This window comes from Gorilla gorilla, chromosome 1, assembly GCF_029281585.2.
Source record: "Gorilla gorilla gorilla isolate KB3781 chromosome 1, NHGRI_mGorGor1-v2.1_pri, whole genome shotgun sequence".
Classification (NCBI taxonomy): Eukaryota; Metazoa; Chordata; class Mammalia; order Primates; family Hominidae; genus Gorilla; species Gorilla gorilla.
Genome location: NC_073224.2, coordinates 145,908,680 through 145,935,798, shown reverse-complemented (window position 1 = coordinate 145,935,798; position 27,119 = coordinate 145,908,680). Strand labels below are relative to the sequence as shown.

The 27,119-nt window shown below is 46.6% G+C and overlaps 1 protein-coding gene across 2 annotated transcripts in view; it reads right to left on the bottom strand.

The window, feature by feature from the left end:
• Positions 1-2,335: 2,335 nt before the first annotated feature.
• The window catches only part of ABCA4 (ATP binding cassette subfamily A member 4), a 128,690-nt gene continuing 103,906 nt past the window's right edge, over positions 2,336-27,119 (bottom strand). For both annotated transcript variants that reach the window (XM_004026159.5, XM_063696883.1), the window contains 14 exons: positions 25,276-25,391; positions 24,078-24,225; positions 20,759-20,882; positions 20,297-20,426; positions 18,248-18,368; positions 17,732-17,794; positions 17,135-17,241; positions 14,956-15,097; positions 11,364-11,498; positions 10,508-10,611; positions 10,342-10,434; positions 7,378-7,627; positions 5,629-5,715; positions 2,336-2,755 (listed from right to left, as the gene is read on the bottom strand). In XM_004026159.5, coding sequence (XP_004026208.4) covers positions 2,750-2,755; positions 5,629-5,715; positions 7,378-7,627; positions 10,342-10,434; positions 10,508-10,611; positions 11,364-11,498; positions 14,956-15,097; positions 17,135-17,241; positions 17,732-17,794; positions 18,248-18,368; positions 20,297-20,426; positions 20,759-20,882; positions 24,078-24,225; positions 25,276-25,391 — 1,626 coding nt within the window. In that variant the 3' untranslated portion in view covers positions 2,336-2,749. The remainder of the gene's footprint in view (positions 2,756-5,628; positions 5,716-7,377; positions 7,628-10,341; positions 10,435-10,507; positions 10,612-11,363; positions 11,499-14,955; positions 15,098-17,134; positions 17,242-17,731; positions 17,795-18,247; positions 18,369-20,296; positions 20,427-20,758; positions 20,883-24,077; positions 24,226-25,275; positions 25,392-27,119) is intronic.

Genomic DNA, 27,119 nt, shown 5'->3' with positions numbered 1-27,119 from the left:
GAGTGGCCATGTTTTCTGAACTGACTCTCCATTTCCTCCTCCTTTTCCTCCATTTCCTCAATAATTTCCCTTATTAACAGACTGAGGCATCTTTCAGTAGAGTCACACATTCTCAGGAGATCTGGGCCAAGCTTCCAGCTTCAGCCCTCCTCAAACCCAAGCAAGCTGTGGCTTTGCCACCTCCTCCTTGCTTTGTGGCTGTTTTTGTTTGTTTGTTTGTTTGTTTGTTTTGACAGAGTCTCACTCTGTTGCCAGGCTGCAGTGCAGTGGCACGATCTCAGCTCACTGTGACCTCTGCCTCTCGGGTTCAAGCAATTCTCCTGCCTCAGCCTCCTGAGTAGCTGGGATTACAGGCACCCACCACCACGCCTGGCTAATTTTCTTTCTTTTTTTTTTTTTTTGTATTTTGGTAGAGACGGGCTTTTACTACATTGGCCAGCTGGTCTCGAACTCCTGAGCTCAGGCAATCCGCCCGCCTCGCCCTCCCAAAGTGCTAGGATTAGACGTGAGCCACCGCGCCCGGCCTGTGGCTGTTTTTAAAGCACGGCATCCTCCTGCTCCACTTGCCCTTTGCTGCTTTTTGGAGGCATCATTTTCTTGGACCCACTTCTTTTCTGTCTATTTTTCTTGCTGAGTTTTCATAGTTTGCTGGGTTTTCAGTTTGGTGGGTATTAGTTGAACATTTTCTGTGTGCCAGGAGCTGGAAAAAACAGGATGAAAAGACACAGACCTCAGGTGTAGTGGAGACAAAAGGTAAACTGAGATTTTTCCTTAAGGGGGTGTGCAGATTTTACCTGCATCGACTCTTCCCAGTTCATGATGCCTTTCCGAAACCCTCACAGCCAAACAGAATGGCTGCTAAACCACCTCCCCTACGTAGTCTTTTTTTCTTTTCCTAAGCAGCCCCAAAGAGTGTAGTCTTCTTTCCTGTGATATTGCAGTTGCTAATTTAAATTATGAAACCAGCCAGGGTGCAGCAGTGTGATGCAAGCAGCGTGCTGGGCTTTCCCAACCTCTATCCTAGCCCTAGCTAAAATGGTCTTACAGTTTTGGTCCTTGGTAAGTTAAAAGAAAAAGTCAACACCAGATGAAGCTGCGGGGTTACCAAAGTAGTTTTGTAGTCTCTATGGGGCAGTTGTTTGCCTAGCATCTAGTAGGTGCAAAGTGGCAAGCCAGGAGGTGTGCAGGACTTAAAGTTGTATAGCCCTTGCCCTCTGTCTGCCTCTAAACAAGCACAGGACCCTTCTTGCTGAAACGAAAATTTTAGCACCTTGTGCTCACTTTCTTTCTCATCCTCTTCTCAGCAACAGTTCCTGGGCCTCAGCATCTCTCCCCTTTTCCTCTTCCCTCACCCCGACTCTGGAGTCTATCCTCAGTATAATGAAAGCATGTTTACGACGAAGCCCATCTCTAGGTCATGGAGGGGAGACTGCCCTGACAAGGAAACCCACTTGTTCTCCTCATCCACAGTCTCTGGAAATGTTTGGTTTAAAATGATTATTTTCTGAATCTTGGTGAGCATTTATGTGAACTAGATGTCCATCTTCATTCCTTTTTATTTATTTATTTATTTTTAGATGGAGTCTTGCTCTGTCGCCCAGGTTGGAGTGCAGTGGCACAATCTCGGCTCACTGCAACCTCTGCCTCCTGGGTTCAAGCAATTCTCCTGCCTCAGCCTCCTGAGTAGCTGGGACTACAGGCATGTGCCACCATGCTCAGCTAATTTTTCATAGTTTTAGTAGACACGGGGTCTCACTGTGTTAGTCAGGATGGTCTCGATCTTCTGATCTTGTGATCTGCCCACCTCAGGCTCCCAAAGTGCTGGGATTACAGGCGTGAGCTACTGCGCCCGGCCTTCATTCCCTTCGAACACCACTGCAGAAGATGTACATGGTAGCACTGCAGAAAAGGCACAGCAGCATGAGAATGAGGTCCTGACCTCTTCAAATGGTTACAAAGTCCTGTTGGGTCTCACGTCCAACCAAGGACCAACTCTCGCCTGTCCATGCCTCTTTGTCTCCTGTCCTAATTACACTTGTGAGGTAAACACTCAAATAAGCTGGGCAAACAGACATGAAACTTAAAGTCAGTAATACCCAGCTGACAATGGATAATGTTTACAGGCATTACTAGTTGGGTGTTTTCTTCAAACTCTACAAAGACTTGACATGGAACATTAAGACTAGTCCATTCACTTCCAACCTAGTGTTGCAGAATCTTGCCAGAACGAGCAGTCCTGAGGCAGTAACACTCAAAGAAGTGCATGGGACTGACAAGGAGCTATGCACCCACCTAAAGAATGTCTAAAACTATACTAGGTGGTGCACACCAGGGAGACTGTGAATTAGGATAGTTTGTGATGAGTGCATTTGCATTTTATTTTTCCATGAAAATCACACGCAACGCAGACACACAGACATACAGAAAAGCAGATCTGCTTGAAATGAGAGCGATATGGAGGCCAAAGCTGCTAGTGGGATGGCCCGGGGTTTCTAGTTCTGGGGTCTGGAGAAGGATTTTGTATTTGTTTGGTTTCACCATCAGGTGTTCCAGGTGAGCAGGGCAGTTTCGGTTTCCTTCTGAAAGACCTCTTTCTGAATTCGCCGCATGCTCCTCGTGTGTTTGTTTTCTGCTGCAGTGGGGTCATTTACGCTGGCCAGTCCATTTGGATGACCATATGGGCACAGGCTCCTGCGCCTCCAGCTGCCCAGAGTTCCTTTCTGGCTGCAGGAACGAGCGGTGTGAAAGATCAGTCCTGTGGAAGGAGATCACATGGACTCACGTCATCTTGGTTTTCTGAGATGCTGTGACTACTTTTAGATTTCAAAAGCTAAACAGTTGTCAATCAATTTCTGAAGGGCACTCAGCTGAGGGCACTGTGATTCTGTCAGATCACCCAGGTTATGGGCCATCTTTCTCGCCTTCTCTATGAAATCTATGAATCAGGTCTCCCTGGTTCTAAGATCCAGGCATTTGTTACAAAGACACACATACGAGATGTGTGCATACATGCTTACATCCTGGGGGGAAGCTACACCCATGGTGCTGTGTCCAAGGGCTCTTACAGGGTCTTTTGGGGCTTTTTTAGCTTAAGAAAGTTACCATTATCTTAAAAGCCAAGAAATCCTAATTTAGGTCAGCCCTGAGGTATAGAATTCCCTTGACCACTTCCTATAGGGGTGGCTCTGGGAAGCATGAAAGTGTGACTGGGGGAGGGGAGAGATGAGAGCTGGAGTGCAGGATATTAGGCTCCAGATCGAAGCTTGGGCTTTGATTAATAAAGATGTCCATGTTCCTTGAGAAGCGGACACCAAGGTGACCTTTTTAACTGGAGAGATACTGTCTTCAGTTATAAAGTGTGGGTTGAATTCCTGAACCAATGCCCGCTGTGGGGCTGGGGTAGTGTGGGCGAGGAGGGGACTGGACAAAGGCCTGACCAGTCTAGACGAAATGTGGTTTATCCCATTATCTGATTTAAAATCACACATCCTCTTAAGAGGATGACTAACACAGTTCTTAGGGCTGAGAACAGGATTTGAGGTAGTGTGAGGATCCCCATCAAGGCTGAGGGTACTTCAGAAACTTCTGAAACTAACACAAAGATACGAGTTATATGGGGGAACTGGAACAGTGTAAGAATAAGGATTAGAAATTGATCTGTGTTGTTCCTAATTTGGGAATGCACATGCGATGGTCATATAATTATTAACCAATTTAGGATGTTTCTAAGTTGTCTGATCATCTGTCACCTACTTAATCTATTAACACCTTGACCCTCACTGGTTTTAATAACAGAGTATAAGATTGCAAAAGACCTTATCCCAAAACATGTTTTTCAGGATGGAGTCCTTTGGAGAGTAAAAATGTTCTTGGTAAGCAAATGCTGATTTCTAGAGAAATATCTGTGTGGTCCTGGCTCACAATTTGGAGTTGTAAAGCCAATGGCCGGATGAACCTCCTGAAATTCTCACATTTCCTTAGGAGCAAGTTGTAAATCCTCTCTAAAACTTCTTGAGAGAAATTGCCTTTTTCTTGTTTGAAGAATACTTTAAAGGAAATTATTTTGAAGTGGTATAATGTAAACAATAATATACTTACTATTATTTCATGACAGACATATACAATGCTATATGAAAGAATTTTTGCAAACCTTTGTAAAGATAGTATGTTGTAAAGTCAGAATTAGGTTTTGGATGATAATTATCAGAAAAATATGCCAATAAGTGTGTTGTAGGTTTTCTAATCTTTGTGAACAAAAATGTAAAAAACGCAATAGAAAAATGATCTCATCCAATAAGGGATAAAAGTTTGGAATTAACTGCTGTAGATCATAGAACATCAGCACCCCTGATGTTCTGCCTGGCCCAGAGGTGATGCGGCGGGATTAGTCCTTTAAGAGGGAACATGCCAGGCAGGGGTGGGGAGACCATTGGTAATTCCGGGAAACAATTTTGCTACCCAATTCTATATTCTGAGTTACAGAGTTATAAAAAGGATTTGCAACTGCAAGTGGTTTTTAAAAATAATTTTCAACTGATGTCAACAGCAATCACCAGATCTATAAATGGGAATCAGTGGTTGGAAGATCTCAGTAAAAGCAAACTTTCTCTAACTAAAGGAGCCTTTACTTAGGCATTTCTGGGCCCTCTGGCAGGTAAGGGGTGGGAAGACAAAGTCAGTTTTGCCAAGTAGCCATTAGGTCTCTACTGGTCAAGAGGAAGGGAAAAAATTCATCACAAGCACTGCTTTAGACAGCAGTGTTTCAATCATTAGCTGTATTTGGTTTTTCTTGCAATCCAGAAACTGGGCAGAATAAAAACTTTATGGGGAAATAAGGTTTTTGCATATCCTTGCTTCTTGATTTGATTTGATTTACTCTCCAGGTAAGTCAGAAGAGAGTGGCTAATTCATCCCTCTACAATCCCAGGCTTAAGCCAAGGCATTGGGATGCTGGTGCCTCCTCCAGTACTTGCTCTAGCTCTCTCCTTCTTGGGTGGTGTGCTCCTTACATGGGGCACTGTGCCAGGGCAGGAACCTACAAGCACCTATTCCAAGAGTTATCACAAGCCAGGAGACATACCTCCTATTGCTTCTTTCTCCATCTTCTTGATATTTTTATAAAGAACAAAGAGCCCACTTCCTACAACAGATGCTATTCCTTGATCTAACCAAATGTGTCTGACACTGAAATGATGTGCCAGTTAAGTCCCTTCCCTTGAAACTCAAACACATGTCCAGACATAGATGTCAAGCACCCAAAACATTCTAATATTCTCTATTACCTTCTCTGCTCCTTATTCCCCAAATCCAAGCTTTTTTGCTGTAAGCAAAAACATGGGAAAGTTCTTTTCAAAAATGCTCTCCCATGCTATCCAGATGGTTTCCTGATTACAACAGGAAACCCTACAGCTACTGAATGAAAAGTTCTTCAGCACAGAACACACAGTGGCAGGGACTTAGCAAGGATGTGATGAGGATGTGGTGGGGACTTGGTAGGGACCATGGTATGGGTGGGGCTCTCTGTAGGAGGCATATCTGAGCCTTGGAGCAACTCAAGCCCAATGAACCAGCTGGGCTCTGAGCCGAGGAGCTGCCTCAAGCTGTGGACTGCATAAGCAGCAGGGGTACCTGGGCTTGTCGACTGGCTCCAGCAGCTCGAGGGTGCAGAGGGAGGTCATGAATTTCAGTCTGCTGTTTAGCAAAATTTACAAACACCTGGAGGTAAGAGAAGAGCAAGATTAGGTAGATATTTCCAGGAAAACAGCACCCTACACCCACCTACCCACTTTGCTCTCTATTTTCCACAGTTCACATACAGCCCTGCTGGTATGGCTTGTGTCCTACCCGGGGGAGGCTGGCCCACTCACGGAAGCCTGGCCACCACTCCCCTGGTCAGAGCTAGCTTCTTAGACTAGACTCCCGAGTGATGCCACAGGAGTTCCTGCTGGAGGACTCAAGGGACTTGGGCACCAGACATTGGGGTAATCAAGGCAAGGCAGATTCTCAGCTAGCAGCATCCTAATAACTAAAAAAATAAAGGTAATTGATCCCTGTTCAGCCCCTCATTGAGTGTGCAGGTGGCTCCTGCTCATGCCTCCCCCTGCTTAATGCTGATGAGCAGGTGCAGGTGAGCCAGATCCTCAGGGGTTAAATGGAGACTTCCCTGTTTCCACTGCTTTTCTGAACTGTCTCTAAAGATGTTTATTTTTAAACAAACATATATAAAAACACAAAACCCAGAAACAACCCAAATGTCTATCAATGAATGAATAGATGGATGAACAAAATGTAGCACATATACGTACAAAGGAATATTATTCGGCCTGAAAAAGGAAGGAAATTCTGGCACATGATACAACACGGATGAACCTTGAGGACATTATGCTAAGTTCTTGCATAATAAGCGAGACACAAAAGGACAAACACTGTGTGATTCCACTTATACGAGGTATCTATAGTAGTCAGAGCCTTAGAGACAGAAAGTAGAACAGTAGTTGCCAAGGGCGAGGGGGACAGTAAGTGGCAAGTTAGTGTTTAATGGGCACAGATTTTCACTGAAGCAAGATGAAAGAGTTCTATCGGGGATGGTGGTAATGGTTGCACAACAATGTAAATGTACTTAGTACTACTGCACTGTGCACTTAAACATGGTTGACGTGGTCAATTTTATGTTATTATATTTTACCGCAATAAAAAATGTGATTACATTTTAAAAAACCACACATGGAATGCACGTTTATCAAAACTCCTAAACTGTACATTTAAAATAGGTGTTTTTGTTTCGCTTTGCTTTTCTGAGACAGGGGCTTGCTCTGTCACCCAGACTAGAGTGCAGTGGTATGAACACAGCTCATTGCAGCCTTGACCTCCTGGCTCCAGCAATCTTCCTTCCTCAACCTCCCATGTAGATGGGACCACAGGCATGCACCACCATGCCTGGCTAATTTTCTGATTTTTTTTTTTTTTTGTAGAGACAAGGTCTCACTTTGTTGCATAGGCCCGTCTTAAACTCCTGGGCTCAAGTGATCCTCCTGCCTTGGCCTCCCAAAGAATCTGTGTTTCATCATATGTTAATTACACATGAATAAAGCTGATTTGAAGGAAAAACCACCACCACAAATGAGCAAGAATGAAATAACACACCATAGCATCACAGGGAAGGAAAATGTAAAAAAAACAATCAATGAAGTTTCCTGATGACTAAAAAATATTGTTAGAAAACAATTTCTGATATACCACCTTTTACCCCAATAAACAGAGGGCGAGAGTTTGTTAAAAATAGGGAATGTTATGCCTCCCTCTTATGGCAATTCCAACCCACACTGGGTGTTCTGGGCCAGTCTTTGCTCAGCTCTTGGTGCCCCGGGGCCAACTTGCCTGGTCCAGTGTGGTCTGTGTGACTGAGTACTCCTCGATGAGCAGGCTGTCCTTGTGGGAGAGGAGGAGCTGGAAGATCCTCGCCAGGGAGGAGGAGGAGACCTGGAACTGGAGCATGTTGTAGTGCCTCTCCCTCTGCACACTGCCTGGGAAGTTCCCCTGGAAGAACTGCTCCACAGGGTTCTGGTCAGGAAGCAGGTCGTCCTTCGGGGATTTGATCTTCATTGTGACGATATAGCCATCTCCAAATCTGGGGGATGCACACAGTGCAGGACAGGCCTCTGTTAGTGGTTGGGCCTAAGGTAATCCCAAAATAAGGAGCAGACTCATCAGAAATTTTGGGGATTAAGCCCAGCTTGGTGGCTCACATCTGAAATCCCAGCAATTTGGGAGGTAGAGGTAGGAGGATCACTTGAGCTCAGGAATGTAAGATAAGCCTGGGCAATAGGTAAGACCCTGTCTCTACGAAAATTAGCAGGGCATGGTGGCACATGCCTGTGGTCCCAGCTACTTGGGAGGCTGAGGCGGGAGGATCACTTGAGCATAGGAGGTCAAGGCTACAGTGAGCCACGATCATGCCACTGCACTCCAGCCTGGGTGACAGAGTGAGACCCTGTCTCAAAAAAAACCGAAAAACAAGAAACAAACCCAAACAAGAACAACAAAAAAAGAAATACTGGAGATTAAAGGCTCATACCATAGACCTGTGTACATACTGAAAACTAGGAGAGAAAAACCATGGTAGTCCCTGGAAAAATCATTTGATACCAGTTTTTAGAGGTCAGATGTCTGCATGGTAATGTGGGATAATCGTACTTGCTGAAGTCAAAGGTAGTTTTATTTATTTTATTATTTTATTTTATTTTATTTTATTATTTTATTTTATTTGAGACAGAGTCTCACCGTTGCCCAGGCTGGAGTACAGTGGCGTGATCTTGGCTCACTGCAACCTCCGCCTCCTGGGTTCAAGCAATTCACCTGCCTCAGTCTCCTGAGTAGCTGGAACTACAGGCACCTGCCACCACACTCGGCTAATTTTTTTTTTTTTTTGTATTTTTAGTAGAGACAGGGTTTCACCATGTTGGACAGGCTGGTCTTAAACTCCTGACCTCAAGTGATCCGCCCGCCTTGGCCTCCCAAAGTTCTGGGATTACAGGCATGAGCCACCACGCCCGGTCTATTTTAGTTTTTGAGACAGAGTCTTGCTGTTTCGCCCAGGCTGGAGTGCAGTGGTGTGATCTCGATTCACTGCAACCTCCGCCTTCTGAGTTCAAGCAATTCTTGTGCCTCAGTTTCCCGAGTAGGTGGGATTACAGGTGCATACCACCATGCCCATCTAATTTTTGTATTTTTAGTAGAGACAGGGTTTCACCGTATTGGCCAGGCTGGTCTCGAACTCCTGACCTCAAGTGATCCACCTGCCTCAGCTTCCCAAAGTGATAGGATTACAGGTGTGAGCCACTGCACCCGGCCGTCAAAGGTAGTTTTAGCCCAGTGTGGGGATCTCAAGACTGCCCATAAAGACACGTGGACCAGTGCATACTGAGTGGTGGTAAGGGCTGATGGGCCAGGTGGGAGCAAAGGCTCAGGAAGGCAGCACTTCCCTGAGGAAGCTTCCTGAAACAATGGAGCTGCTAGTGCTCGGGCCATTGGTGCTTTCTTCCTCCTTCAGCAGGATGGCTGGTTACCCTCACTTGGATGAGGGATGGTCCACCAGAGAGTGTGTGCACGGCTAGCGGGTGTCAGTACCCTATGCCCTGGTATCCTGTGTCAGTCATAACTGACTCCAAAGCTCCCTCCACAGTCTAGGGCTGTTCTCCTCTGCAGTAAGATGCAGAGGAGAAAGGCTGTTTACCTTTCAGCTCCAGAAAACTCACCATCCCTCCACACAGGGAACACTCCCCTCTCACCTCCTCTATCATGGAGATATTGAGGAGCTGGAGGGAAAGGAATAGGAGAACTTCCCTTTCTCCAGCAGTTGGACACAGGAAGTTGCTGACACAGGTCTGGTGACCTGACATGCTGCTATTTCTATAGATATCTATGCAGTGTCCAAGTTGTAGTTGCTCAATAAATCATGGGTCAAACGTCCACTTGCCACAGGCAGCTAATCTGTTAGACCTTTCTCTCAATTATTTATCTGCTCTGACACATATGAAAGGATGACATCTTCTGTGTAACACCCTCCTGTGGGTGCATCAGGATTATGCACCTCAGCATAGATAAGGTGGGTTATGTGCTGTTCCTCCCACCAACCAGCTTAGTGACTTATATTCTGAGCTCTTAATAAGTGTTTGTTAAATAAATGAGTAATTGTAACTCTGCTCTTTTCTAGGTTATAAAGCATATCAGAATGTGAATGAGCATGGCAATATGCTGATAATCTTAAACTGTTAGCTTTGGCATGCAAACTCTTAATAATAAGGAATTATCTACAATAGTTTACAATGTGTGGGTACAGGATAAGGATAATCCTATTCAAGATTACTGGCATTGTTGGTTTGTCATATAACATATGGTCTTTTTTCAAACTCAAAAGCATACAATATTCTAAAAACAAAGATGGGTCCTCAAGTCAGTTGGTCTCCTAACCATTCCTATATTGGAGTGGACTCTTAGTAAATAGGCCACAGGTCTTGGATCTGTTGAGATAAGTGGTGGAATATTGAGGCAGTGGTAGCGGCCCTCCCTCATCCCAGCCAGGCTCTGCATGCATCCTGATCAGACGCCCCATCCAGAGACTTGGGCGAGTCTTCGACTACGGGAAATTAGGCCAATATAGAGGAGTTTCTTATCAGCATGATGGCCTTCTCCATCTGCTGCTGGAGAATGAGGCCCAGCCACCACCTGCCTCTGCCCCAGGGGATGACGAAGCAGCAGGACTCTTCCAAGTGTCAATGGAGAACACAGGATCCAGTTGGATCCACAGAAGGCAACAAGGGGCACGCCCCACCATCTGCTTACTTGGACTTGAGATGCTGAATGGTGCCCATACATCGAAAGGCGCCCTTTACCATGATGGCCAGCCGGGTACACAGCGCCTCACATTCTTCCATGCTGTGGGGCAGGAGAGAGGAGGTGAGCAGGAGAGGATTCCCACCCACCTTCCCCAGCCCTGGGAATCTCTTGCCTGTGGGATGTGAGGACCACAGCCCTCCCTTCTCTGATGATGCTCACGATGACGTTCCACAGCATGCGGCGTGCCTGGGGGTCCATCCCTGTGGTGGGCTCGTCCTGGGGGGTGGAGAGAAGGTTGGGGGCACAGGCTGGGAGCTGGCCCTTCTGATTACTGCTTCCCCCTGGGCTGGCTCCCCTGTGGAGGATGAGCTGACAGAAGGCGCACACAGTCACTCCCCTCACTTGAGCAAGACAGGGGTACCCTGGTGTAGGGTATGGAAGGCAGGAGGTGGATCCAAGAGTAAAGAAGCATGGTGTCCATCCTGGGCCCATTTCAGCCCACGAGGGGATTAAAGTGGATTAAGGCAATGACAGAATTCTCCTCAAAAAAAGAAAATCCTGCAAATATATTTGTCAGAAGGCAGGGAGGTCACTCAGGTCACTTCCTTGGTTCCCGCTATGTCCTGTGCCCTCATGATCCTTGGGCTGCGTGGGCATGGCCTCAGGCCTGGCCTGGCTCGGCTCAGGAGCCTTTGACCCAGCTCAGTGCTCCTGTATGGGGACCAGACACCGATAGGCCGCACAGTGGGCTGAACTTCCCAGCTGTGAGCCGATGGCCCCACAGGAGACATCCTGGGAACGCAGGATGTGTGCAGTCCCAAGTCAAGGCTGTGCCATGACTTGTTTTTCTCCAGAGCTGCGTGAACCAAACACTGCGCTGATCGCTCAAAATGAGCAACACAGGAGACAGTCCAGACTAAAGCCAAACTGCTGCAGTTTCTAAATCTGCCGACCCAGAACCTATTTCCCCAACCCAAGAGACCTAGCACTTGGTTTAAGCCCTTGGTGCGGCCCAAGCCCGCAGTTACCAGCAGCACCAGCGGTGGGCAGCCAATGAGTGCGATGGCTGTGGAGAGTTTCCGCTTGTTGCCCCCACTGTACGTGCCAGCCAGGCAGTCGGCGTAGACAGTCAGGCCCAGGCTCTTAATACTCCAGTTTGCAACCTAGGGAAGAGAAAGAAATGCCATTTGGAGAAGACAAGCAAACACCCCAAACCTCCCCCAGTTCAAAGCCTTGGGCTCCCAGATCTCACTCCTCCAGAATGAAAGCCCCAGCTAGGTTGAAACAGGCTCCTGCTGGCTCCTGCTGTCTCCTGTCCTCTGGCATGTGCTTCAGGCGCCAGACAGGGGCTCTTTCACTCTGTGACTTGGATCCCAGGGTGGCCCAGTCTGCTCAGCATCTGTTGGGTGTAGCCCCCTGGGAAATGGACTTCAGCCTTACAAAGAGCAAGACAGTGGGTCTCACTCAGCGTCCTGGACCATGGCTAGCAGTGGAGGAGGAAGGGTCTGTTTGAGAAGATGGTGAGTCCCAGACCTGTTGATCCCACCCCTCAAGAGGGTTACATCCAAAGCCTTGTGCATCCGACACATACCTATGGAGCACTGACCATACGCCAGGCACTGAACCAGGCACTGGAGAACAATGTGAACACAGCCATTGCTGCTGTCCTCAGACTGCGGGGAGATGACAGTCAAAATAAACAGAATACTGGCAGATCGTGACAGTGCTGTGAGGGAACGATGACAGAGACACCAGGTGTGTGTGCACATGGGCAGGAGGGGATCTAGGGAAGCCACTGGAGACAAGCTCACCATGCTTCTGCCTTCTGTACTAGTCCCCTGTGCCTGGAATGTTCCTCCCTAGGTGTGCACGTGGCTGCTTCTCTCACCTCTAGTTCTTCATTCAGGTTCTCTCCTCTGCAGGCTCTCCCTGGGCCACCCTACCTCAAAGTGCAAACCCTGCCCCAACAGTTCCTCCCTGCATTAATTTTCCCTGAGGACTTTTCACTCTCTAATGTACTGGATATTTTACCTATTTATCTATAGATTGTCTATCCCTCCCACTAGAATGTAAGCTCCATTTTTAACTTTTTATTTGGAAATAGTTTCAAACTCACACAAACATATAGGAATAAAAATAGTTCATAGAATTATTAACTAATAAAACCCTTCTCTCTCTCACACACAATTTTTTATGACCCATTTGAGGGTAAGTTACTCATCACAGCCCTTCACTCCTAAATACTTCAGGGCATATTTCCTAAGAATAGAGATCTTCTCTTACATAACCACAGTACATTATCAATGTCAGTAAACTTAATGTTATGATACATTTACCTAATCTATTGTTCATAGTTCAGTTTTGTCAGTTGTTCAGTAATATCCTTCTATCATTTTTTTTCTCTTCTGCACAAGATGTAGTCTATTGTCTGTTTTTCAGTCATTATGCCTGTTTAGCCTCCTGCGCTCAGAGATATTTCCATAGCTCTTTCTTTGTCTTTTATGACTCTTATGTTTTTGAAGAATACAGTCTCCTTTTTTTTTTTTTTAAGGAATATTCCTTCTTTGGAGCTTGTCAGATGTTTCCTCGTGATAAGATTCAGGTTACATATCTCCAATCTGGATTCTACATAAGTGAAATTGTGTCCTTCACAGGGTGTCACATCTCGGGGCATGAGATGTCCATCTGCCCCTTATGGTTAATTTTGATCGCCCAGTTAAGGTGCTGTCTAATTTCTCCATTGTAAAATTATTATGTTTCTCCCTTGTAACCAATAAGCAATCTGTACAGAGATACTTTCATTTCTTTAAAATTATATTATTATTATTTTAAGAGACAGAGTCTTGCTCTGTTTCCCAGGCTGGAGAGCAGTGGCTTGATCACAGCTCACTGCAGCCTCAACCTCCCGGGCTCAAGCATTCCTCCCACCTCAGCCACCTGAGTAGCTGGGACTATAGGCGTGCACCACCAGGCCCAGCTAATTTGTTTGCTAATTTTTTGTAGAGACAGGGTCTCCCTATGTTGCACAGGCTAATCTGGAACTCCTGGGCTCAAGCGATCTTCCTACCTTGGCCTCCCAAAGTGCTGCGATTACAGGTGTGAGCCACCATGCCCAGCCCGTTTTTTTTTTTTTAAAAGCACTTCCTTACTTTCTGGCATAAGATATTCCAGTTTCATTTTATACCTATGCCATTCCAGCCCTGGAATTTATCATTTATTGGAGGAATCAGGGTTACTTTTAGTGGGAATGTTATTAAGACAAAAGTCTGAGTGCTAAGTGTGCTCATGGCTGCTGGGGTGTTTTTGCTTCTTGAGCCTTTCAGAAGACAGATACACACATGCAAATATATGTATATATATACATGCCTATGTGCATGAAACATGAACACATCTGCATGCACCCACAAACACAAGCATATAAATATTCCTGAATTCCCAGTGCTATCTCCAGTTCCTATCCATGACCTCACAGTTCTTTCTTGCTTTTCCCTTTTCCATATTTGTAAGTCCCTTCTTCCACAGTGAGAATTCTGGGTCCCAATAACATCAAAACATTTATTAATTTATTTAATCCTGTAACACATCTAAAATTTTCAGAATCACTTTGCCTATACCACTATAAAAAACAAACTAAAAAGAACTCAGAAATTATTTGTAGTTCTTCTCTCCCACTCCATCCTGCCCAAGAATGAGGATATAGAGTCAAACACTGTGTTCAGCAGTTGTTTGTATTAGCTCTATCCCCCTTTTGCAAGATTATGATATTTATTTGAAATAAAATTGGGTTACTTTATTTAGTTTGCTGTCAGTGTTAGGTTTTCTTTTTGTTTTCATTTTTGCCTACTTCCCATTCTTACTGATTTTTTTTGAATATGTGGAACATTAACATGCTTCCAAAAATTAAAACTATACAAAAATATATCCCCAGAAGTACTGTTTCCTCCCATTTTTCTTTCTTCCCATTTTCTTCTTGTTGATCACCAAATTCATTGTTTTCTGGTTTATCCTTTCTACGTTCTATTTGCAAAGGTAAGCAGACGTACGTTTACTTTCTTGTTTTTCCTTCTTTCTTACATACAAAGTAGCATTCTATATGTTCTGTTTTCCATTTTGCTTTTTATCATTTAACAGTATTTACTGGAAATATCTCCATATCAGTTTACTGAGACTTTTCTTCTTCTTTTTTATAGTTGCATAAGACTTTATTGTGTGTCTGTACCATAAATTATTCAGCCAATCTGCAATGACTAAACATTTAGGTAACTTCCAGCATTTTGCAATTACAAATGCAATGGATCACCTTATACATATTCATTTTGCACTGTGGGAGATGCATCTTCAGGATAAACTCTTAGAAGTGTGATTGCTGAGTCAGAGGATAAATGCATACAACATTTTGTTAGATATGAGAGTGGGGATTTTTTTTTGTCTGTCTTGTTCACTGCTATACCCCTGGTTTCTAGAACAGTACTTGGCACACAGTAGACACATAGTAAACATTTGTTGGAATGAATGAATGAATAGCACACTTCAGTTTCTCATCTCCAAGAGAATGCACTCTCATGAAACAGGCTTGTAATTAACCAGACTCCTATGTGGCCACAACAAAACATTTTTCACCTTTTCGATTTCTTCTGCTGGTACACCTCGAAGCCGGGCATAAAGGTAAAGATGTTCTCGTCCTGTGAGCATCTCATCGATTGCATCAAACTGAGGACAGTAGCCCATATTTTGATGGACTTCAGAAATATTGGTTAAAATACTGCAAGAAAAAAAGCAATTACTGAGTATCCTTCAAGGAGTGGAGGGATGACCATAGAGCTAGGGCTGGAGAAGCTTCTGCCAACGGGAAAAGGAAGCTGCTGCTTCTCTTCTCCTATTTGGCTTCAGAAATGCATGGGATATTTGGGAATCAAAACAGGGGCCCTTCAGTTAGAAACTGAATCCTGTCAGATTCTTCCATGTTTCCATGTCTAGGATTAATTGAATCCCTGTTACGCCAAAAGTCAGCTTTCATTTTGGATCAGATCACCTCACATGTGAGTTTAAAAACAGAGGGAAGATCAGGTTTAAGAAAATGATTCATGATTTGTCAATAATCTTCAGACATTTGGGAAGTAACTAGAAAAGATGGATGTGTCCTGATGGAAGTAAACTTCTCTATCTGTATTTATTGGCAAAGATAGCAATGAAAGAGGAGCCAGTCAGATAACTACCCACAGCGAGAGACCTGCAGGGAGCAGGGGTAGAGTGAGTTGGGTTCCACCAACTCCGTTTGGCTAATATATTCACCCCCACTAAAAAATATATTGCCAAGATGGAAAATAAACTATACATAGACATTTAGTCTAATCTCATCCTTTTCTTCTTATAGCTTAGGGTCTATGAATAAAGGATGGATGATATAGGATGGTACAGAGAGACCATTAAAGTTCCCCACAATGACAAAAGCCACCAAAGGCATGGCTGGGCCAATTAAAACTACTCAGGGAAGCAAGTAGGGTACGTTTCCAAATTAGTGGGAGCTACCCTACCATATAATCCCAATTCTGTGTCTTAAGTCTATAGTTTCTTTCTAGCATCCAGCTCAGTTTTACCTTCTGGATGTCAGACTGTGCCTCACTTGGACACAGTTGTAACTTGATGTCTCGTAAATGTGCTCATGGAAAATTCTATGATATCTTTCCCCTCCTCTACCCTGCCACGACTCCTTTTGTCACCATGAGGAAGTCACCTGCATGGTCACTTGCAGGTGAAGCTGGATCTGTTGAGATGGACTCAGCCATGACCTGGCTTCACCCCTGCCTGTCCCTTTTCTGTAAACCCAGTAGGGCTGGCTATGGAGGCCAAAGAACCAAATTCATCCTGTCTGAGCCAGTGAAGCGTGCTCAGGACTCGTCCTGCCCACTGGGCATTGGGCCATGCTGAGGATGGCTTTCAGGAGAGAGAAAGAGGCCCCAGGCAAGCAGATGCTGGACAGATGTCAGCAGCACCTAACTCCACTTATAAACCAGGGCAGAGGCTTCCTCTGGGCACCTCTATTGTATGTGCTGAAGTTTTACTGTTCAAGCTTTTCCTGCAGCCAGGAAAGAGGCAGACGAGTGAGAGCTCATCCTCTCTGTCCTGCCCATAGGAGACCAGTCTGTTTAAACACATTTTATTACAGAGAGCAGCAGTCACCCTCCAGAATCCAAGGGAACACGCCAGTTTTGCCTCTATGCTCCTTGGTCTGGCAAAGCCAAGTATCAGCCTACAAATAGCCAATGCAGGTTAGGCTACCCCAAGGGCCCATGCATGAGCCCCTATCTAGAAACTCAACCCAGAGGAAGCATGCTTCATTCATCACAGGGGTTCTTAACCTGGGATTCAAGAGCTCCTGCAGGATCATAAATGTGACCTGGGGCTCAGTAAACTCCCTGAAACTTTTTGCAAAAATGTGTGGAGGGAGGTAATGGGAAGCAATGGTGCATTTTTATAGGCATAGGCTACAAATATTCATCAGATGCTTAAAAGGTTCCATGACCTCTAAGAGATTAAGAACCACACACTTAGTGCTTCCCAGGTCTTTCCAAGAATCCATCCCAACAGAGGAATCTCTTAACTATCACAATTCAGTTCACTTTTCCATTGGGTCTATGTGTTGGGTTTTTTGGGCCATGCTCTCTGGGAGGCCTCCTTCTCTGTACAGATCTTTCAGGGCCTCAGAGCCACCTTACTATAGGGTCTGATGATCACCCTTCCTATTCTTCTCACAGGACCTGTGAGAGACTCCCTGAGACAGGAGGAACAGGATACTCACCTCTTGCCTGCTATGGTGGCATCCCCTGAGGTCACTGTGGTGTCCCCAGTGAGCATCTTGAATGTGGTTGTTTTGCCGGCACCATTTACTCCCAGGAGGCCAAAGCACTAGGAGAAAACACAGAGCTAGCCTGGCCCTAGAGACCAAGAAGGTCTAAAATGTCAGGCCCCAGGGTAAGTGTGTGATCTGGGGGAGGAATTTTAGACCTGGGCTGCCATCAGAGGCCACGAGCCATGTGTGGCTACTGAGCACTTGAAACACATCTAAGTCCCAATTGACACGGGCCCTGAGTGTAACGATTCAAAGACTTAAAAACAACGAGAAATTGTCAAATATTTCATTAATAAGGTTTTCTATTAATTACATTTTGAAATAATATTTTGGTTACATTGAGTAAAATAAAAAATACTAGTGAAATTAATTTTACCTATTTTCTTTTTACTTTTCTCATGTGGCTAGTGGAAGATTTAAAATTACATATGTGACTTGCATTATGGCATTATGTTCCTATTGAATAGCTCTGCCTTATGGGGAGGAGAGGCAGGCACAAGAGCTGATGTTCGGAAGCCTTTCACACGTGGTCTGCAGAGTACCCACCTCTCCAGGGCGAACTCCGACACACAGCCTGTCCACTGCTGGGCTGGAGGTGCCTGGATAAATCTGCAAGATACGAAGAAACCGGACTGAGAACTGAGACAGGGTTAGAGCAAGGAGGGGAAGAGGGAACAAAGAGCAAAGGATGGTTTAGGAGAAAACTACCAGCACTAGGAGGTTACATATTGACATGGGCAGGCACAGAGGTGTGGTGAGTACTGAGACATCTCGAAGCTGACCCATGCTCTGCAGAAACAGAACACAGAAAAGGGAGTGATGCTCAGCTGGAGTGATTCTCACTGAGGCCCTGTGTCAGTGCCCGAGATGAATAGCAGGGAACACACATTGGAATTAGATGTTCTTGGAAGACAAGTTATAACACAGGGATGATGACCCTACATAAAATTGGGAACCAAATTGCTTGCATAAGCATATCAGTTGTTCTATAGAAGGAAAATGGCAACACCATGCCAACTGTGGATCTAACCAACACCTCCAAACTCATACTCATTCCCTTACCTTGGTTAGTTCATGTAGCCTTAAGATGTCAGTTTTATTTCCACCAGTAATAATTCTTTGTCTTTCTTCAGCCACATCATCATCTTCATCAACAATGGGCTCCTTAGTGGGCTCAGCAATCCTAGATGAAGAAAAGGGGTCAGGATTGGGCTGGCTGTACAGTGTCCTTGGCACTGTCCTTTCCGTGGGACCTCTCTTCCACTTCCTTGCTTCTGCTTCCTTCTGGGCTTCCATCCTTTAAGACTTAAATTCTAAAAAGGGCTCCCAGCAGGAGAGGCATTAGGCATTAGGTAGAGAGGTCAGGTGCTCATGTCCAGAGTCAGCCTTGGGTTCCAGTCCTGGCCTCCTCATGTGTGATCTTGGGCATTGGACCTCTCTGAACCTTGCCTACTTCAACCATGTGATGAGGAGGAGGGTAAGAATACCTGTCTCATAGGATTGTGCTGAAGATGAACTCAGCACAGTGCCTGGCACAGAGTAAAGACTCAGGGCCTGGGATCACCGTCAGGACTAAAACGCTTCCCCTACAGCAAGCACTCAGTAAGGGGTAGTTACTAACCTCCGAGCCTCCCACTTCCTCCGGTCTGCCCTGCCAACTCCACCTTTCCAAAACAGAGTTGTCATCAGGCCACCTCATGCCTCAAAACCTTCTGTCATTCCCCATCAGCTGTAGGTTGAAGCCCTCCCTCTGCAGCTGTAGTTACAGCCCTGCAATCCAGCCCCACCTACCCTTCTCACTTACCTCTTGCACTAACTCCTCTGTCAGCAATTGGCATCTCCCCCTGGTTCCCAGTCCTATTGGTCATTCCCGTCTCCCAGCCTCCGCATGTGTTTCCAGTCCCTCAATGTTCTCCTCCTCCTGCCCCACCAAATGGAATCTTCCCCATTCTTAAAGACACAGCGTCTTCTTTGAAACCCTCCCTGACCTTCTGGAAGCCAGGGACTATGGTGTACTTCTCTGGTCCTCTTTAGGCCCTAAAGCAGGCAGGACTCATTCAAATGTGTTGACATCAGAGTTTGAAGCTAATGAGTCAATTTGGGTAGTCAACCTCCTGACCTGCTCTCTCCCACACAAAGGCCTCTAAAAGGTATGGCCAAGGCTGCAGGAAGGGTCTGCAGGGGCTGAGGGTGCCAAGGAAAACAATTCCTGACACTGTCTCCCATAACTAGAACTGCTTGTGTATCCTGGTTCATCAGGAGTGTGTTGACACCTGTGATCTCATTCACCTCTCACAGTCCTGTGAGTAGAAAGGCAGATTCATTTCCAATAAATCAATTCCATGTGGATCAAAACATAAAACCAAGTCCTTGGAATCTATTTACAGGTGACCACACTCAGCCTGAGAGGAGGAAAAGTTAAGAAACAAAACACTATTGGGGAAAGCTTGCTAGGAAGGGCTGCTGTTTGGCAATTCAGGCCCCTGGGTGAGGACAATAAAGGTAGGACTGGATTGCAGAGGGGAGTGAGGCAGGGGCCCACCTAGCTTCAGGAAGAGCCTGCAGAAGAATGGCAATTGCCAGCTAACCTGGCATTTGAGAAGCCCTGGTCAAAAGTCAGGGTTGGCAGCTACCCACCTTCCTCCAGGAGTGGGGGGTCGTGATCACTGCCCGCACCCCTCCACATGGCTCCCATATTACTCCCATGCTCCCAAATCTCTAATTAGCAAAGGGGCTTGCTGTGTCCTTTCTCTCATAAATACATTAGTCTATTTCCTAGTACTTTGGATATCCTGTAACCATTGTTATTTGCAATACTATCATCTAATCAAAATACACATTTGGTAATTAAATGAGAAGGATTAAATATCAGCAATTGAAATTAATAGCACTGCATTTTAAATATTTTAAAGTGGATGCTCTTCACATATTTGAATGTGCCTATTTTAACCTGATCCTTTACTTGTATTATTGGAGAAAAGCCAGGCTTTGAGAATGTAGAAAAAACATTGTGGAGTGGGGCTCCTGAGGAAAGAAATGACCATGTGGGTATAAGGTCCAGTTCTGGATGCCCTGAGCTGCCCACTGGCCCAGGGTGTGGCATGGACGTACCATTGGGAGAGGAAGAAGTGGCGCTGGACCAGGAGGGTCAGGAGGAAGTACACCACCCCTTCCACCACCATGGCAAACAGGTTCTTCCCAATCAGGTCCCAGTGGAACGGATTTGCAGAGTGCTCCTCACCTGGGCATCAACAGGAATTGAGTCCACTTCAGCCGCCCCAGCTCACTCCACAGACCTGGCCACAGCACAAGGCCCACTAGACCAGGCCTTATGTGGGAACTGAGCAAGAGCCAAACACCCGCCTTATAAGGGCTGCCCTCCATCCCTCCTGTGGCTCCCCAGCCATGGAAACAGAGGCACCCTAATCCTCTCTAGCTGGCAGGACACCTCCAGCCCAACAAGGTCCCCTCCTAGCACCAGCCCCTGCCACAGTCTGATGCAGGAGTCCCCCCGGTAACCCTCCCAGCTTTGGACCCAGGGCCCATGCTCCATGGGCCTCGGCTACCACCCACCAAATCGGGCATAGACATCTGTCACAGCCTGGCTCAGTGCAAGGTCAATGAGGCCCCGGCCCAGGCAGAAGTGGGGGAAGACAATGAGCAGCTTCTTCAGCACGGCGTTGAACCTGAGCAGCGTCTGAAACAGAGAAGTAGGACTGTTGGAAACGGGGCAAACCCCACCCCCCCTCTCTTCAGCAGGTGGGGCCCAGACGCTCTCACAGGACAGCACAGGGCAAGGCCTGCAGACAGACAGTCCTTGCAGCCAGACTGGCCACTGGAGGGATTTGTCCAGCAGAGCATCATGGGTTTGCAATGGAGGTCATGAAGTACTTACAAGCAGTGCCTCAAGGCCAGGCCAAGGAGCTAATCAATTAAATGACCAATCAAGGACTGGGGCTCCCTGCAAGTTTCTAGTGGGTGGGAGCTGCCCCTTTGTCTAGCCAGGCAGCATCTTCTAAACATTTACTATGCTCAGTACCATGTGGGCACTGAGGCTAACTGTGAGGAACCTGCATTACTGTCCTTACCCCTCCCCTAGGTGACTCTGGAGGTGACAGCAGGAATGTGCAGAGAAGCTGCAGCCCTCCTGCTGTCCACTTAGGGAGCTCTCCCTGCAGACTCACTTTGAAACAACAGGAGCCCTCAAGGCATTTGTTAACAACAGCTGCAGGGGGCCAGCAGGCCCTGAGCCATCTCCAGCTCTGCTTTTCAGCCCCTCACAGGGCAACTACCATTGTCTAGGGAGAGGAGGGTTGGAGACTCTCTCTGGGGTCTGTGTTAAGCCAGGGACTTGTTTTCAAGTGGTCGGACTTGGCATGTTGGGCAGAGCCTCCCCTGAGAAAACAGAAGGGACATCGAGGGGTACGAGGCCAGCATAGCTCCTGGCTGGGCCACTGCTGTCCATTCCATCTGGCTCCTCCCAGTCCCACAACCTCCTCCCTCTCCAGCCTCCACACCTGCACCCACATTACCTCATCCTTCCCTGCCTACCCTGTCTCCCCACTCTTTCTGGAATCACTGTGCTGTTTGGCCTCTAGGCCTGGGCATGTGCAGGCTGTTACCTATTGCTCCAAGCAGGAAAGAATGCTCTTTTCCCTTCTGCTTTCTTAAAGATTCCTGTTCTTCTTTAGACAGCTGGCTCAGAGAGTGCCTTCTCTTACAAGCCTTCCAAGATTCCCATGAGAAAGTATCCATTCCTCTCTCGCAGCACTTATCACATTCCCATGATTAATTTTTTAAAAATCTGCCTACTTTCTCTACTAGTCAGTGGGCCCCTGGAGGGTGGGCACTGAGTCCTAATTATTTTTTTGTCCTTCCTAAATACCTGCACAATGATTAGCTCAGAGTAGGCACTTCATTATTTATTAAATGGGCTAATAGAAATCTACAGGCTGAAATTGAACTTCCTCCACCACGGCTCCCCCAGCCCCTGCAGCCTGGCTCTTCCCGCTGCCTCTGGCCTGCAGCGTGTTATCTGCCTCGCTCCTCTGATGCTCTGTCACACACTGTATTATGGAGGATCATACACTGTGGCTTATATCTTTGCAAACTTCGTGGGCAGGTCCTTTTCCGACTGGAACAGGAGCCTCTGGAGGGCAGGACGAGTGGGCCACGCTTGTTTATATCAGCACACACCCAGCACGTGGTGTTCAGCTGGTAAAGACCTCCTGACCACACACGGGCGGCAGCTGCTGGGAGCTGGGGAGCCTCCTGTGGGATACTGGGGGTTTCCATAGCAGCTGTGTATCTGATAATTTACATGAAAATACCAGCTTTTTGAAGGCAGGTGCTTAGCAAATGTTGGCTAAATGGGTGCAGCCTCAGAGGGGAAAATGTTCTGAGTTGCTTTAAGCTGGCTATTTAATTATTCTGAAGGAAAACTGTCTTAAGACTTAGTGGGCTGTGAGCCTGTGACAAACACAGCTCTGCAAAGCAGCACTTTCAGTCACCTGGGTGCTCTGGCCATCTGCTGGAGCTATGTTCTTATCCCCCCGCCTTTCCAGAGTCTGACTCTGACATGCTGAATTTCTTATCATTCATGGGACAGATGAGGCTTCATTACTTGCCTAGCAGCCACGAAACCCTAACAAGATCTGGAAAGAGTCCGTCTCAGGGGGCCACGGGTCTGGGCGGTTCATGGTGGGGCCTCAGCACAGATTTGTCCTGTGTTTCCCAGTGGGGCCCAGAGGCAGGTGGAGGTGGGTGTGGCAGGGCAGCAGTGCAGATGTGCTGGCCGGTCCCACCCTCTGAACTGGGAAGAGCTAATGAGGAGAGGAAAGGTTGAGGCGCCTGGGGACACAGGCACGTGGTGAGGCAAATGTTCCAAGGACAGCCACAGCCAGGACTCAGACACAGCGGTGGGGACTGGGAGTGTGGAGTGTGGAGTAAAGACAGCCCTGCAGCGACTGCCTTCTTTTTTTTCCCCCTCTTTTTATGATTCAGTTTGGCCATCTGTCTCTGGACAGGGGGAGGTCAGGTGGAAGGGACAACTGGGCTTGGCAGCTCATAAAAGCGAGGCATTAAGCATGGAGAACCTCCAGTCTCTTCGTCAAGATTAACTTGCCCAAGGAATAGTATATGTCAGAGTGTTACAATTTCCATAAGAAAGTGGGAGAAAGACCGTATAGGGATCTGCTGATGTGTCTCCAGAGCACACAGGAAACTCAAGTAAGAGTTTGCCTCTGGAGAAGAGAACTGCATGAGTGGGAAACAGGGGTAGGAAGGAGATTTTTTCATTGCATGCCTTTTTGTTCCTTTTAGATTTTGAAATCACCCAAATGTATTGATGTATTGTGTGTGTGTGTAAAACCCAACACCCAAAGTCCCTGAGAAAACCTTTCTGAAAGAGTAAGCAAAGCTTAAAGTTTATTGCAAGAATAAAGTTTTGCTTGCAGAATAAACACAGAAAACCATTTCATTCAGAGCACAGAAATGAAAAAGGAGCTTATAGGAAGGAAAGAAGGAAGAAAGAAGGAAGAATGGAGGGAGGGATGGAGGGAGGATGAAAGGAAAAAGGGAGAGAGGGCAGAAGGAAAGAGGAAGGGAAGGAGGGATGAAGGAAGGAAGGAAGCAATGAAAAAGGAAGGAAGGAGGGACGGGGGAAGGAGGGAGGAGGGAGGAGAAGAAGGAAAGAGGAAGGAAGGATGGGAGGAAGGAAGGAAGGAAGGAAGGAAGGAAGGAAAGGAGGGAGGGTCGGGGGTAGGGAGGAAGAAAGTGGCACTCATCTGCATACAGCTGCTACATGTACGATGCTTGCCCCTGGCTCTGCTTGACCAACACATACTCTACTATCCTACTAATCAAACAAAAAAGCCAAGAAAGTTATGCTCACCCGGTTATTCTCAAATAATTCCAAGATGAAGGTAATAGCACTGCTGTTGATGCCGATGAACAGATTAGCACAAGATAAAGCCACATAGGCTGTGCTGGGGACATCAAACAGGAAGGATGCTGGGTACATCATGGGAATGACCGCCCATCTGTGTGAAATGAGACAACTCAGAGTGATGGAGTTCCACATTCCATTCCATCTACAATATGTCTAGATATAATGCACTCCCCTTACACCTGAGGTGATGTGTGTGAACTGGCCAGAGTCCCAGGGGACCAGAGAGATACTCCATTTGTTGGTCTCTGTGCCTCAACTTTAAATGGAGATAATGATGCCTGCTCTGACCACTTCATGGGGTTTTGTGAGGAGCAAATGGGCTGCTAGCTGTGTATGTACTCTGTAAACTACAAAGTCCTGTACAATTCATAGGAGGGTTCTCCAGCCTGCAACACCTCCCACTCTAGCCTGGGTCAGCAAAGCCCAGCTGAGGTCATCTCAGATGAGCCCAGTGAGCTCATCTTCACAGCTTATAGTCAGGTTGGTTCCCAAATTCTCTAGTTCCAAGAGAAAGATGTGGAGAACAATGCTTTGGCAAGGCTCTATTGGCCCAAAGAGGAAGGAGCAGGATCACTATTTTCATTTTACAGATGAGGAAACTGAGGCCGAGATGGATGAATTACTCATTCAAATTTACACACGTGGGAAAGAAAGTTGCATGCTGGGCCCTGTAACTCTGCTGATGTAACCCCTGTGTCATCCTCTGTCCCTGACTCAGGAGGAGCTTTTTGGCCGGAGTCTTCTACTGTGGGCGGTAACTCTTGGCCAGTTCATATGGGGACACTGAGGTGGACAGATTGGCCACAGATGAGTGAGAGTCAGAGCTGGGTGAGGAGCTGGGGAATGGCTGACCGCCAGGCTTTGGTCAAGGCCTCAGTTTGAGTAGAAGATTCAGATCATGTGGGACTTCTCTCGTTGTCACTGACAGGACCAGGCCTCAGAGATACCTCTGTCAGTGGAGTCAGAATCAGAAGCCAGACAGATCCCTGGTTATCTGCTTCAGACCCTACCTGGGGCCGGAAGCTAAACTTGTGGGTGCTACCACCACAGGACAGCCCAGGTTTTCTGTCAGGAGATGATCCCCCACCCCCACCACCAGGCTTCTCTTCAGAGGCATTAGCTAATGGCCCAAACGGCTTACCCATACAGCAGGAGCAGTGCCACAAGGGCAGGAAGGTTTTCTGGAGAAGTGTAGGCTTTCTTCTGAAACCCGATGAAGATGCCCACCACCAGCCCAGCACTCACGGAATAATTCATCTCGGAAAGAGAAGAGGAGAGCAAGTCACTTAACCTCTCAGACCTGCTTCCGGCTCTGCAAAATGAGGGGTGGGGCCAGGCTCCTCCAGCTCGTAGGGTCTGGGATTCTGATTCGACTTGCTTTTTAAACAGTTCTTGGTTGGCAAACATATGTTAAGCTGTCACTAGTCCTCCTACCCCACCCTGTGCCCTACCTCCCTGCCAAGGGAATCTTTAGTTTGTATCTTTTGAAAGGATCAATTACAAAATTCTGCCTGGTCTCTCACTCTTTCTAATTGGTCATAAAGTTTTGTTGATTCTTCTTTCTAAGCATGTCTTCAGAATTCAGAAAAACTTAAAGCCTAGTTCTTGGCTTCACAAAGCTCAAATAAATAATGATACCCTTTTTAAACAATTTAGTCCTACAGCCACTATACTGGGCACAGAAAGGGGACAGCAACAGTGGGGTTAGGGGAGGAGCCATAGTGATCAGGAGCAGGGCAAGAACCAGAGACGGGCTTCCTCAGAGGGCAGCCTGCTGTGGGGTGTGGAGGCCTCAACGGGATGAGAAAGATATCCTTACAGGAGGCTGATCTGGTGCGGGGTATCAGAGCCAGAGCAGAACGAGGAGGACCTGCATGCAGCAGAGGCAGCTGGAGCAGGGAGAGGATGGCATCCACATGGGGAGGGGATGGTGGCAGAGTTGGGCACTGTTCAGGTGTATAGGTCCGGTAGATAAATGAGTTGGGAGTGAGAGAAGCCAGTGTCTCACTGTTGGAGAAGGGAGTTACAGATGTGGAAAGAAAAAAAACTAGAACGAGCCCTGTGGAGTTGGTTTTGGAGAGCTCATAGTGTTCACTGTATAGGTAGATAGAGAACTATAGATAGAGGTGTGTGCATACCTGTGTGTGTACATCCATATCTTCCCTAGTTCTATCACTGAGAAGGCCTGGGACCAATGGTGCTCCAGAGGCAATGAACATATCTAGCACTCAGACCTTGGCTTCTGAGGGCCACTTCCCACTGGCAGGAACCAGGGCTTCTTGGGGAGAGGGTAGGAGTGGGGATAATGGAAGGATGAGCCTGGAGTATCTTGCTGTGCCATTGAGCATGGAGGAGCTCCAGGGGCATGAGGACCCAAGTCAAGACGATACAGAAGCCAGCTTCAATGGCCCCCCACTGACCACAGTGGGGATAATGTGAATATCAAAATAAATAATGATAGTCTTGGATCATAGTCCATTGATTAACACATGAACCATGACTGCATACAGAGATGAATAAATGGATGAATAAATGAAACTTGTATAATGAATAGGATATTTATATATCTTTGAAGTGCCTCTACCTGAAATTTGTATTTATTATAAAGGGGAAAAGAGTAATTTTACAGTGAAGAAGCTCAGCAGACACCTTCTTAAGTGACCGAATTGAACATCATCAGTAACAGAGCAAATTGAAATCAGAAGCCACCTGATAGGATGCAGTGAGAACACAGCATCTGTTTGATGATACTGCTGCCAAGATGCACACCCTCAACCTGGGCAAGAGGAAACCTCAGACAAGCTCAGACCAAGGGACATTCTGCAAAATAACCAGCCTGCAATCCTCAAAGTGTCAAGACCATGAGTGTTAACAAAAGACTGTGGAACTCTTCCAGGCTGAACGAGACTAAAGAAACAGCACAATCAAATGTCACGCATGATTCTGAGCTAGATCCTTTTTTCTGAAAGACATCACTGGGGCAAT